Source organism: Rhincodon typus, chromosome 31 (assembly GCF_021869965.1).
Source record: "Rhincodon typus isolate 14 chromosome 31, sRhiTyp1.1, whole genome shotgun sequence".
Classification (NCBI taxonomy): domain Eukaryota; kingdom Metazoa; phylum Chordata; class Chondrichthyes; order Orectolobiformes; family Rhincodontidae; genus Rhincodon; species Rhincodon typus.
The window spans coordinates 22,741,716-22,755,241 of record NC_063362.1 but is presented as its reverse complement, the minus strand read 5'-3'; the positions used below and the strand labels follow the sequence as shown (position 1 = coordinate 22,755,241).

The following is a 13,526-nucleotide window of genomic DNA, read 5'->3' as shown; positions in this document are numbered from 1 at the left end:
GCTGCTTGGCCCGCTGTGTTCATCCAGCTCTACACCTTGTTATCTCAGATTCTCCAGCATCAGCAGTTCCTACAATCTCTGTAAATGACTGAATATGTGATGGGGCAAAGTTTCCTCTGGGTGGGTTACAACATTAGTGCATAATAGATCTCAGTCACCTTTCACATTCTGGACTTACCCTCAATGAAGTACAGCCCTGTGTTACCAGGGATCACCAGGTACAAGTTCACTCCTGCAGCCTCCAAAGATCCTCCTACGCTGGGAATCGACTTGTATAAAATGTGAAATCTCCAGGTTGGTGTGAGTGGTCAGAACATGTATAATAAGTAACACCAGTAAATTCCAGATTGTACAACTTACTTGTAATCATATTATTAGCCACTCGGTTAGTGATGATGGAAAGGCCCTAGTTACAGGGTTAGTTAGTGTGGTTACAGGGTCAGTCACTGTGGTGTATGCACCCTGGTTAGTTGATGGCTACTATACGTCAATGATTTGCATGTCTTAACAGATACATAAACGTACAGGGACTAGAGGGGTACAGACCATGCAAAAGGCAAAAACTTCCTAGTTTAGAAAGGCACCCTGTGTCAACGCAGTGTTGGTGGGTCCAAGGGCCTGTACTGCTCTTTATTTTAATGGAGAGAAACTTCGCAAGGAAGTCAAAAAAGAGAAGGAGAGATTCAACCAGATTCCCTTAACTCAGGCAAAGCTGTGGGTGAGGGAAAGAGACTGACCTTTAGGGCCAGCGAGGTCTCAAACTGCAAGGCTCTTCCTGTTTCTTGGGTGTTCTATTGCTGTTCAAGGGGCTGTGCCACTTTTGGATAGACTTCTACAATCTTGGCACGGCCAGCATTCATTGCCTGTCTGTAATTGTTCTTGAGAAGGCAGTGGTGAGATGCCACCATGAACACCTGCAGTCTGAAGGGTAGCTATACCCACTGCGCTGTACCAGAGGAAATGCCAAGTGTTTACCCTTTTTTTGCTCGCGATGGCAATATTGCTGGAGCAGTCTGCTTCATAAACCCATCCAGGATTCTTGGCAATGCAAAGCTTCTGTTTGTTTAAAAATGGATCATTTTAAACAGGGGTAACAGAGTGCATTCGAGCTGCACTCAGACTCAATGTCCCTCCCACCGCTGTACCACGCCCACGTTAGGCACAGGAAGGAAAATAAACATCACTGTCTGGTCACTTGGGAAAGCATTGACTTTTGGGGAGAGCAGACTCTGTGAAACGTAGCCAATGGATAGAGCTCCTGCAAAGGCAGGATCAGAGAAAATTCCAGGGAATAGCTCCCATCCCTAGACAGGGAGGCTGGACAATCACAGGATCTGTGCAGTTGTCACCCTCTGCTGCTCACTCACAACACAGCAATAGCCTGTTCCAAAGTTTTGACATTTTCACATCAGCCACCTGATGATTTGAATGTAGCTTCATCAATATAGTGTCTGAAAATAGGAAATGAGCATTTATACTTTGAAACATCTGAGGATTTGAGTTAATCCACTTTGGGACGAGAGCAATGTACTTTAGTTCAGGTAATTTAGTAAACGTTGCAATATTCTAATGGCAATTCAATTGTCCCAGTGGTAAGGGGGACCAGGGGCAGTCAGTTTAGAAGAACATCAGTTTAAGGGATGTTCTGTTATCATTAAATAGTGTTGTCCTACTCACTATTCAGGAAGGAAGAACATGGACATATAGACTAAATATATACTGACTTCACCAGGCTGTCTCACTGTCACTCCCCTCCACGCAGACACCAGGCCGCCCCCCCTGCCCGCTCCACGCAGACACCAGGCCATCTGCCTGTCGCTCTCATTTTCCACTGAGCTCAATTAATGATCTGCTCACTGCTCCTGAACACTCAGCTCCTGTTTCTCTGTTGCCTTTCTCCAGTTCCTGCTGATTTTCCGGAAGGCAGCTGCAGGAGAGTTAGCTGAAGACAGTGGTTTGCACATTCTGGCCCAGTTATCTGAGATCGATGTCTCCACAGAGGGTGTGAAAGGAGCTAAAACCTTCTTTGAAGCCAAAGTAAGTGCCGCCACAATTTTCTCGTTTTCTCCGTTATCATCTTCGACAGGTGTATTGTGTTTAGGTTTACAGCATAGAAGCAATACATTTGGTCCAGCTCGTTGATGTTAATGTCTATAATGCTTCATATATTCCACTTCTCCACCTTAACATTATCTCACCCTGTCCACATATCCTGCTGGTCCTGTCTCCTACATGTATCCCACTTGATATCCATTAAATGCTGGTCGTCTCACTTAATCCCACACTGTTCACTATCCTCATTTTGACCTCGACACGGTTGCTGTGGAAAGTATGAAGGGCTATGACTCCTCAGCCATGGCTGCGTGGCTCCTTTCTCCTGTATTCGGAGCTGGGAATTGTAACTGTTGTGAGTCCCACCCAGCTCTTTCCACGTTCCTGTGCTCTGTCCAGCTGTGAGGACACAGGTTTTTTGTGACTTCAGTGTGGTATCGAGTTGAGGATTGTGGGTGCTGTGAATCAAACCGTTTCCCAATGTGGTGCCAAAACTGATGAGGTACAGATTGCAGCAAATTATCCTGGCCCAATCTTCCCACTGATCAGCCCAGCTCAGTGTGATGGTCTTCCAACTCCTACGCATGCTATACCCACTGCCTAAGAAGGTCCAGTATGAAAAACACTCTTCAACCCATCAACTCTATTCCAACCAATCTGTAACCCCTGTTATGATCCCAGCTGACGTTATTCCTGGGCAAGTTCAAAATCGGACTGAAATCTGACTTGATGGATTATATTTTGTTTTGCTTTGGTTTTAACAAAATGGTTTTTCACTGAAAAGTAGGCATGCAATGATGCAGGTTTTGTTTTAACAATAAAACTAATGTTTATTAAGCAAAAGAAATGAAAGTCAAAAATAAACCAAACTGTTCATTTATAATACACTTTTAAAGATTTTGAAATGTATGCAGAAATAAAATCATATTAATCCTAAATCCCAAAAACAATTTTACAGTACCCAAAAGCACCTTTTTTTACAGAACTCACACCAGAAGAAATACCTTGCACCTCGATAGCCTTCAGGTAACTATGACTTAGTCTCTGTCCAAAACATCTGAACAGTCTGGAGCTTTCATACTCCTGAGTTTAACGTCCTCAGCTTTAAATAATCTCTTCAGGGATTTGTCCAAACGCTTCCAGGCTGACCTATCACTAAACTCTTTACTCTAAGGTAATTTCTAGTTTTACTATCTTCTCCACTTCTTAGGAGCACTGTTTTATATATCCATCTTCATCCAATAATTTCTGCACAACTGCCCTAAACTGAAAATTTAAAAAGAAAACATTTTCCAAGCCATGGGTGTTCTAAGCTTAAAACATTCCAGAATTTTCTAACAGATGCACAAATATTTACCTTCTTTAGTTGTAAACCTTCCGAATATAAATGAAAAACTTACCGGATATGAAAGCTACTTCCTCAAGCTGCTTTAAAAGATATACCTACAAGTTAATCATTAGCTCTCCAGACACACAGAAAAACCCATATGTCTGTCATTAAAATAAATTATATTTAAAATATATATAAATCACACAGTCTACACTACACTTTCTCTCCTCTCCACTGAGTGTTCCCAAATCGAGCCAAGAGCTCTGCAAAGTGGAGAAATATTCTCATTGTAAATGTCTACCCTCTGACTGTGAGGCCTGCACTTGTTACAAGTTAGAAGGATGTATTAGCAGGGTTTGGTGAAGAGATACAGGAGGAAGTTCACATGGGACACCAGCATGGGCAGGTCGGCCCAATGGCCTGCTCTTGTGCTGTCGACTCAATGCATTTCAATACGAATCACTTGGTTTATTTCCACAGTTGGATCATTTAAAGACTGGGATTGGGTCCTTCGCTTAAGGGCTTGCAGGCTGTGTTCACTAGGGATTTGCTCTGGTCCTCAGTTTTTTTTATTCATTCACTGGATGTGGGTGTTGCTGGCTAGGCCAGCATTTATTGCCCTCTCTAAATACCTGGAGTCAACCATATTGCTGTGGGTCTGAAGGCATTGACCAGGTAAGGACAGAAGTTCCCTTCCCCAAGGGACACTAGTGAACCAGATGGGGTTTTCCTGACAATCAATAACAATTTCATGGTCATCATTAGCCTTTTAAATTCCAGATTTTTTTTTTCAAAATTAAATTCAAATTCTACCTTATGCCATGGCAAAATTTGAACCCAGGTCCCCAGAATATTAAGTGTCTCTGAATTAGTCCAGCGATAATACCACTAAGCCAAAGCCTCCCCATCAGGCCATTGAATTAGAATTAGATTTTATTGTCATGTGTGCTCAAGTATAGGAATACATGAGTACAGTGAAAAGTGTACAGTCCCCATTGTCTGGCACCATCTTGATTACAAATCCAGAATCTCAAAAAAAAACCAGCAGAAAGAGAAGAAAACCAAATGGTAAGATCTAGATCTCATTGGGAAAGGGTCACTTTGCTTTGATCTAATAACAAAAGGTTCATTTCTTTTGCAGGTTCAGGCAATCAACAGCGCAAATCGATTCGAGCAGGAGATCAAGGAGGAGCAGGAGGAGAAGAAGAAACAGGCTGAGCAGAAAAGGCAGAAGCAAGCGGCCTTCAAGGAGTTACAGTCAGCATTCAAGTGAAGGCCACAATCCTGCCAGCTGGCAATGCACAGCTGCTGGGAAAGGAGAAGGATCCAGATTCTAAACCTGCCAAATCTTCACAAAGGCAGAGAAAACTAACTACTTTTATTTTTAATGAATGGGGATAGGGAGGGGGAAGGGTTTTGTGGGGAGCAGCTGGAGTACACTTGAGGTAATCCTCCGCAATGACCAACTGAACAGGATCGAGTGATCACTCAATCATTTCCCGCTCTGTCCTCAGGATCATACGCCACCAGCAAAAGACGGGGTGCTGGCTGAATGGGGGTACGGGGCGTGCTGCTGTATGGGAAGATCCCAACCTGTGCTTTTTTTAATTGCACTGAGGTATCGGCCTGTTGCTTTCCTCCTGCTACTGATCTTTTTTTTCCCAATGGTGGGTCTGGGATGTAAGGGGGATGAAATCCGTGTGGTTGGAGGTCCCAGTTCACATTTTAAAAGGAACATCTTGCTTGGCACATTCACCGGTTCCTGTTTTGCCTGTTTTTGGAATGGGGGAGAAGGGGGCTGTACCAATTTTACCCTCAACGCTGCCCACTCCACAGACGGGCCTAGGGAAGAGGCTCATCCAGGAAGCCAAGTTGATTCCTGCTCCCCAAAGAAAGACTGACATAACTCCTCAGAGGCTAAGGGGACATTTCCAGCTACTTCCACCTAACGGGGACAATCAAAAGGAAATGGTCAAGCACAATGGTCCTGAGATGATCCTGAGACCCACTCAGTTGTTTGTGATACTTTTACAGTCAAGGCCATAACGTAAGGATCCCTTGAATCAGGCTTGAGTTTTTTTTTTAAACAGCACACCTCTTGCAAAGTCTACGTTTTAAAACTGCTGGTAGGGGAAGGGTGTGGGAGGATCAAAGATAAACAGTTGGCAATAAATTCAACCACTTGGGGATTATGTTTTATATAAAGGATCCTTTTTCATGCTAGTTTACTGATTTACTCTGGGATTGGCTCCAAGGTGCCAGGCAAGATAAGGGTTTATTTCCTTGTTGCAACTGCTTGTGGGGGTGGCACTGAGTTCTATTCGTCCCTGACACTTCCTTAGTGACTGGGCCTGGGTGTCCTGGCATTTAGCACCATTCTTGAATGGATTGTGCCTCTTCACATGACCCTGGTCTAGTGTGGAGCTTGTCTCAGGCTTCAAACATGTCTCAATTGCATCCACAATGAGGTCTTGCTTCATGTAACTCACTGACCCCCTTTCCTCAACCCCCGGCCCCTGCTCTCATCACCTGACTCATTCGTTCAGAGCAGGCTCTCAGGTTGAGGCCGGTGGTTTTAGTCCTTAACACTGTTCAAACCAAACTTTATTTATTTTACCTCAAGATCAAACCATCAGAAATTAGTAGCCTATGGAGGAGCTTTTTACCTGATCTGCATTCAATGCCACAGTTGTACCTTTTGGGAAGGGGGTAGGCACAGAAAGGGTCCTACTGATCCACAGTAACAGCTGATTCTCAACACGAGGAAGCCTCCAAGACCCCAGGAGACCCTGGGCAGGACCCGAGTTCCCTCTAGATTCCTGATTATTGGGTGAGGAGGCAGAAGCAGATAGGCATTGGTCACTGTGGGCAATATGGTGGCTCAGTGGTTAGCACTGCTGCCTCACAGCGCCGGGGATCCAGGTTCGATTCCACCCTCGGGCGACTGTCTGTGTGGAGCTTGCACGTTCTCCTTGTGTCCATGTGGGTTTCCTCCGGGTGCTCCGGTTTCCTCCCACAGCCCAGTGCATGTTGGGTGGATTGGCCATGCTAAATTGCCCATAGTGTCCAGGGATGTGCAGGCTGGGTGGATTAGTCATGGGAAATTCAGGGTTATAGGGATAGGGTAGGGGTGTGGGTTTGGGTGGGATGCTCTTGGGAGGGTCGTTATGGACTTGATGGACCAAATGGGCTCTTCTGCACTGAAGGGATTCTATGATTCAACGTTGGAGCTGGCATGCAGACTCCCACTGGAGTTCAATACCCAGCAGTATTGTGGGGGGTGTGGGAGGGACAGGGTATTTGAGGTCTCAAGCTTGCTGCTGATGGTCTTTGATCACAAACATTGATAAGTCTCAGGTCACCCTCCACATCAGGGGCTGTAGGAATGGAGTTCCATTTTAGCAATAACATTCCTTAGTGATTAGCATTTTCAGATGGAATTATTGACCAGTTCCACTTCCAGGCTCTTGCTCTTGGCAAATGAAGGCAGACATTACAATCAGTGCCCTTAATGTAAAGCCATCCTCTGAAGCTCTCTGTATATAATGTGTAGGTGTCGAGCAGTGAGGAATACATGGGTCTGGGAGGCCACTCTAATGTTTCAGGGGGTATGGGGTGAAGGTGCCTAACTTGTTGCTTTGGGTTATTTTAACCAGTCTCTCTCTCTCTCGAGTATTATCACTGTGATGAGTTTACCGATGAGCTGTGCAATATGTAAACAGTCAGTCAGGGGGATCTCTAGTCTGTGCTGTGTCTTCCTTCAAGCTCTCGTGAGCAGTGTAGTGACTGCTCAAGGTTAGTCCCTGCTTTTCTGACCACCCCACCCCTGTACGACAAAACGGGAACCTGGTTTTCTTCTCTAAACTGCCAGTGCACTGAGTCGACAATGTCGTTAACCTTATGGGTGTCTGGCTAGTTCCTGTTCAAGCCTCCTTTCCTGCCCTGGTCTCCTCAAACAGAACACAAGACTGACTATTGCCTTTTGTACATGCTGCTGTGAGAGAGCAGTGCTCAGCAATGTTAAACCATGTGGGCCTCCTGTGGCCTTTTGAGCATGAACCAGGAGCTGTACCACCCTGGATCAGATGGGGGGCTGCTGATAAAATTACCCAGTACCGAGGGAGGCCCTTTGGCCCATTAGATCCGTGATGGTTGTTGAAAGAGCATTTCATTTGGTCATGTGGGCTGTGGCAGTTCTCACATTGGTTCACCATAGAAATGCCAGGTGTGTATTTAAAAGCAAAACTGTAGAAGTGCCTTTTGCAAGGAAGCATGTGTTTGTGAAACTGACACATTGTCCTGTTCTGGAACAGAGTCTTGTTTCACTGTGACAAAGCTGTCTCGTTCCGTTTCTTAAAAATTAAAGTAAAAATTGGGCCGCTTACCAAAAATATTAAAAATCAAAGTCAACGATTCAGTTATGTCTGGTTAGCAGGGAATATTTCATATTCCTGGTTCCCAATCAGCCTCTGCCTGTTCCCTTGGGAATCTGTGATTGTGAGTATTCACACAGCTAATGTGGAATAAGTCTCTGTAAAGCCCTGTTTGTTTGAAGTGCATTGTTTGAGATGCACCTGTTTTATTTGTATAGTAAAGGGAAGAAGGTTTTGGTTGGTAAATACACAGCTCAGGGTGAGACTGCCATACAACAGGGTGATGAATGAGATCGTAAGATGCTGGAAGCCTTAAACAAAACAGGAAGTTTGGGAAACATGCAGGGTCAGTGAGTTTCTACAAGGAGAAATACTCATGGTTCAACCCTTTGTTAGAAAAGGGTTATACCCAATTATTTTTTTCTCCTTTCCCTGGTATTTCCAGCAGTTTCTGTTTTTTTACGCCAAAAAGTCCTGGATGTATAAAGTGAGCATATTCCAGCTGCAATCTCTGGGGAAAGGGGCTGAGTTCAGCGTGCGGTTGGGACTGGTTGATACCGTCTGCTCTGCCGAAACTCTACTGCATAGTTAACATTGGGACTGATCCCTGTCTTGTTCACTGTCACATTAATCTATGTTGAATGCTGTGTTGTGTGTGATGTCAGTTTTCATGTTATGAAGACAGTCACAGAGCAGGAACTAATCTTCACAGGCCCTCTGGGTGGGTCCTTCAGCTTTTGTTTGTGAACTGGGGGATTGGGGATTTGCTCAGCTTTTGAGCCTGGGTCTGGACCTGGCTCATTCCTACTCTGGGGGAATGCCATTAACTCTTGGACAGCTCTGCTATATTTTGTTCTCCTTATTTACTTGTGCACAGTACACTGGCTGTGGTCAGCCAGCTCGGAGTCAGTCCCCTGAACTGAGGAAGTTCTAAATCCCCTGGTTTTATTTTTTCCCTGTCCCCACACTACTGCTGAACAGTACCCCCCCCCCTCCACTCCTCCTCCTCTCCTCCCCCGCAACACAGCATCCATGTTGTGTGTGTGTGTGTGTATAAGTGCAGGGACTCGGTGAAGACACCATTGTGCAAATAATTTTATTCAATGCTTCCACCATCAGGAAAAACACCCATGTGACCAGGGAACTAGTAACAAGCAAAGTCCAATAAGGACAATGCTGATAGCTCTGTTTTATGACGTCTCAGCAGCCTGTGTGTCACCTCATGGGTTTCTGCAATCAAATTCACAGTGTCATCTGTGGGGACTGCCTTCCTGAGCCTTGGCTACTGATGTACACTCTCTACCCCAGCATCACCAATACTCCCCATTGATACCTGCAATAGCGCTCCGTCACTTCTCACTGAGCTGTTCTGTGTCTGTCTCCCCTCTTAAGTGTCTTGGTTGTGAAGTGGTTTGGACTTACTGATGAGTTCCAGCCACAGCCTGCCTTGATTTGGTGTGGTAGGCTTTACCTACATCTTGAGGTGTTTTCTCCTACTCCTTGCCCTTAAGTTGCATCTGTCTTTGCATGATTGACTTTCACTGTATCTGGACTATGGAGGACAGGGAGTGTTTTTAGACTCAGTATGTTTCCAGCTTTCTCTGCATGTTTGAGTCTGACTGTTTATGTGGGGCATGTCTCTGTCTTAACTCTCATTGTGTGTGTGTGTCACCATTTGGAGAATCTGAGTTTTCCCTATGGAATTTTGCTTGTGCTCTGTCCTGGAATAGGAACTGAATAAAGCTCCCAGAGCAGCCCATGGCAATGGGACAATAAAGTAGGACTTGAAGTCTGGAAGCAGAAGGGAGAAAGGAAAAGACTTGCGGGAGCCAGAGAGAGAAAACTGCAGCTCACCGACTTCCTCCAGCACCAATGAATGAATCTGGATAAAGTTTCCATTCTGAATGTTGCTGCCATCTTTTGTACATTTCACCTGTGTGAATACTGAAAAAATGCTGTATTTTCTATAATGTTGTACTGTCAATGTCTGAAATTTCTTCACTCGAATGAAACAGAAGTTGTGTGAAAGAAACTATTTTTGATTTTCTTACCAAAAATAATTCTAATTATACATATGTTCTAATAAATAAAATGCATCTCAAGTTTTAATGCATTTGTCCAATTTGATAACAAGGACGTTTAATGGGACCACTTTCTAAGAGAAAAGGAATTCATTCTAGGTTACATCAATGAGTAAGATACAAAAATGTATTTATTATAACAAATGTATCCTTTAATGTGGAAAAAATGGATTACGAATCATTAACATGCACATTTAAACTATAAATCAAAATGCTCAGGCATTCAGTAACAAGTAGTATGGACAAACAAACGAGCTAAACAGATCTGCAGGAACAGGGTGGATGAAATAAAGTAGCAATAAAGAAACAAATTCACCGGATCAAGAGTCCAAACCACAAGGTGGACTGAGGTGAGTTTCTTTCCTTTATTTTGGTGGTGATATCACTCATTAACTGCAGCCATTGTCACAGGCTGAGTTCTCCTGAGAGATGGTATGTGCTGAACAGCTTCTTATTGCTTCAGATGCACCTCTGATGGTGGGGTGGGCGGTGGGGAGCAGACTCAAATTAGGAAACACTGGTTAGCACTGCTGCCTCACAGCACCAGGGACCCAGGTTCAATTCCACCCTCGGGCGACTGTCGGTCTGGAGTTTGCAGATTCTCTGTGTCTCCCCAGGTGCTCCGGTTTCCTCCCACAGGCCAAAGATGTGCAGGCTGGGTGGATTGGCCATGCTAAATTGCCCGTAGGCAAATCAGGGATTTGTACATTAGGTGGGTTATAGGGGGATGGGTTTGGGTGGATGCTCTGAGAGTGAGTGTGGACTTGTTGGGCCGAAGGGCCTGTTTCCACACTTTAGGGATTCTATTAATTTCTCCTCATCTTGAACACTGAGACTGTGAGCACATGCTCTGACAGAGCCACAGTTCCACAAGAGGGATGTGACTTTATCAGTGCAATTGGATTTTGAATTGAGCTTCTGAATATGACCAGCCTCTTCTTAACCCAGTTCCCCCAAACCTTGCAGAGCATATGCAAGACTTGTTCTCCCATGCACCAGTGTTTATTTGTGTTGTCGACAGGAGTAAATAGTCCAACAGGAGGAATGCTGAACTGATATAATGTTTAATTCAGTAAAAAAGATGGAAAATTAGTTTAAAAAGCAGAATCCACTAGTGTTGTGGACTCTTATTCATATACACTTTCTTCATTTGGTTTGGTATTTATAAACATGAGCTTGGAGACCAAGGACTCTTGTACAAAATAAGGGTGGTTTTCAGAGAACATCTATATAAAAAGTAAGTAGCTTATTAATAAATCATACTTTCACAGAAAAAAAAATAAAATCCACCATCATCCACTGTTCTTAACAGACAATAATGGGAGTTATTTTTGGGAATGTGTGCTTTCTTAGACAGTGTTGGAGATAACCCGCAGTATTTCACAGTAAGTGGAGTGATGTAGGAGTGTTCCTGGTTTATAACTGCATGTGTGCGTCTGTGCCTGTAGGGGGACTGGTGTCTATGTGGTGCTGATTCAAGAATTGTATCTTTACAATTCCCCAGAAGGAGGGGTTGACAAACATTTCCTTTGTCAATTTTTTGTCTCCTTCAGCAGAGCTGCATCGGCTCAAACTCTAAAGAGAAAGGGAAATTAAAGAACAAGTTCAGTTGTGAAGAGAAAACAAATATGCAACGTATAGAGACTTTCATGTCTCAATGCATTTTACAGCCAAGTAAGTACTTTTGAAGTTGCACTGAGCTGAGGAAGATCTAAGAAAGACCTTTAAGATAACAAGTATCTTAATAACACAATGAGAAAAGTCTGCTAAAACACATCTGAACATAAGAACTAGGAGCAGGAGTAGGCCATTCAGCTCCTTGAGTCTGCTCCATCATTTAACATAATCATCACTGATCTTTGTTCAGCCTCAACTCCATTTTCCTACCTGCTGTAAATAACTCTTCAACTGTTACTAACGAAAAGGCTGTCTATCTCCTTGAACTTACTCAATGTCCTAGCATCCACCTCGGATATTGAGTAAGTTCAAGGAGATAGACAGACTGGGATAGTGAATTCCACAGATTTACAACCCTTTGAGAGACGTAACTTCTCCTCATCTTTGTTTTAAATCCCCACCCCTTTATCCTAAAACTATGATCTCTCATTCAAAATTGACCCACATGAGGAAACAGCCTCTCTAGATCTACATTGTCAATTACTTTTAGCATCTTATTTACCTCAAATAGATCTCCTCTCATTCTTCTAAACTCTCAAATGCATAGGCCTAACCTGATAAATCTTATAAGAAAAACCCCTCATCTCTGCAATCAATCTAGTGAACCTCCTCTGAACTGCCTCCAATGTTTCTACATTTCTCCTTAAGTAAGGGGACCAAAATTGGGCGTAATACTCCCAAGTACAGTCTCACTAATGCCTTAAGCAGTTGCAGCAAAACTTCCCTACTTTTATTTTCTATCCCTTTAGCAATAAATGCCAGAATTCCATTTGCCTTCCTATTACCACCTTTATTTGCATACTAGTTTTCTGCAATTCATGCACAAGGACTCCCAGATCCCTCTGCAATGAAGCACTCAGAAGTTTCTCTCCATTTCAAGAATAAATTGCCTTCTTAATCCTCTGAGTAAAATGGATAATCTCACATTTACCCATGTTCTAGATCATCTGCCAAATTTTGGCCTGTTCACCTAACCTATAGGGCTCAATGGTTAGCACTACTGCCTCACAGCACCTGGGACTTGGGTCAATTCCACTCTCGGGCAAGAGTCTATGTGGAGTTTGCACGTTCTCCCCATGGGTTTCCTTTGGGTGCTCTGGTTTCCTCCCATAGTCCAAAGATGTGCAGGTAACGTGGGTTGGCCATGCTAAATTGCCCAAAGTGTTCCAGGGACATGCAGGCTAGGTGGATTAGCCATGGGAAATGCAGGGTTACAGGGATAGGGTAGGGGTATGGGTCTGAGTGGCTTGCTTTTGGGAGGGTCAGTGTGGAATTGATGGGCTGAATGGCCTGTTCCCACACTGTGTGGATTCTATCTATATCCCAATTGTAAATTTCTTATTTCAACTCACTGTTCCACCCATTTTAGTGTCACCTGCAACTCTGGCTATAGTACTTTTTATCCTTTCATCCATGTCATTAATAAAGATTGTAAATAGTTCGGACCTGAGGACTTAACCTTGTGGCACCCCATTAGCTATATCTTGCCAACCAGAAAAATACCCATTTGTCCTGACTCTGCTTTCAGTTGGTTAACCAGTCCTCTAATCAAGCTAATAAATTATTCCTAACCCCATGTGATCTCACCTTGCATATTAACCTTCTGTATGGTACCTTCCTTCTGAAAGTCCAGATATGTCTGCAGAATCCCCATCGATGGGGAATGGCCTGCAGTGAGCTGAAGAGTTATTACTATAGGCCCCAGCAACCATGGAATAGGGATGAGGGAGAATCAGAACAGGGCACCTAATCACTTGCGATACGGAAGTACTGGAACCTGTTCTCTAGCAAGAGACAGGCTGAAGGAAAGGCAAAACAAACAAGGTTCCATCTTTATCCTTTGTTCTTGAGCTCGGGAGTGATAAGCAGAGGTCAGGACTGTACTGAGCGAGAGCTTTGTAGAAAAGGTAACAAGCACGGCATCCTTTACTCCTTAGATCCATCAAAAAATCAGTTACTCGCCTGTGCAGATCCTCATTCCTGTTCAAGTGCTGAAAATGCATAGAATGACAG

The 13,526-nt window shown here is 43.9% G+C and overlaps 2 protein-coding genes across 3 annotated transcripts in view; one reads left to right on the top strand and one right to left on the bottom strand.

The window, feature by feature from the left end:
* LOC109917266 (EF-hand domain family, member D2) overlaps window positions 1–9,864 on the top strand; it is a 32,833-nt gene extending 22,969 nt beyond the window's left edge. Inside the window, exons 2-3 of the mRNA XM_048614894.1 lie at window positions 1,875–2,037; window positions 4,524–9,864. Coding sequence (XP_048470851.1) covers window positions 1,875–2,037; window positions 4,524–4,655 — 295 coding nt within the window. The 3' untranslated portion in view covers window positions 4,656–9,864. The remainder of the gene's footprint in view (window positions 1–1,874; window positions 2,038–4,523) is intronic.
* A 69-nt stretch (window positions 9,865–9,933) lies between these two features.
* Window positions 9,934–13,526, bottom strand: part of foxj3 (forkhead box J3) — a 163,663-nt gene continuing 160,070 nt past the window's right edge. The window contains exon 11 of one of the 2 annotated variants that reach the window (XM_048615193.1): window positions 9,934–13,504. In XM_048615193.1, the coding sequence (XP_048471150.1) occupies window positions 13,488–13,504 (17 nt within the window). In that variant the 3' untranslated portion in view covers window positions 9,934–13,487. The remainder of the gene's footprint in view (window positions 13,505–13,526) is intronic. The other variant, XM_048615191.1, reaches the window with a different exon arrangement.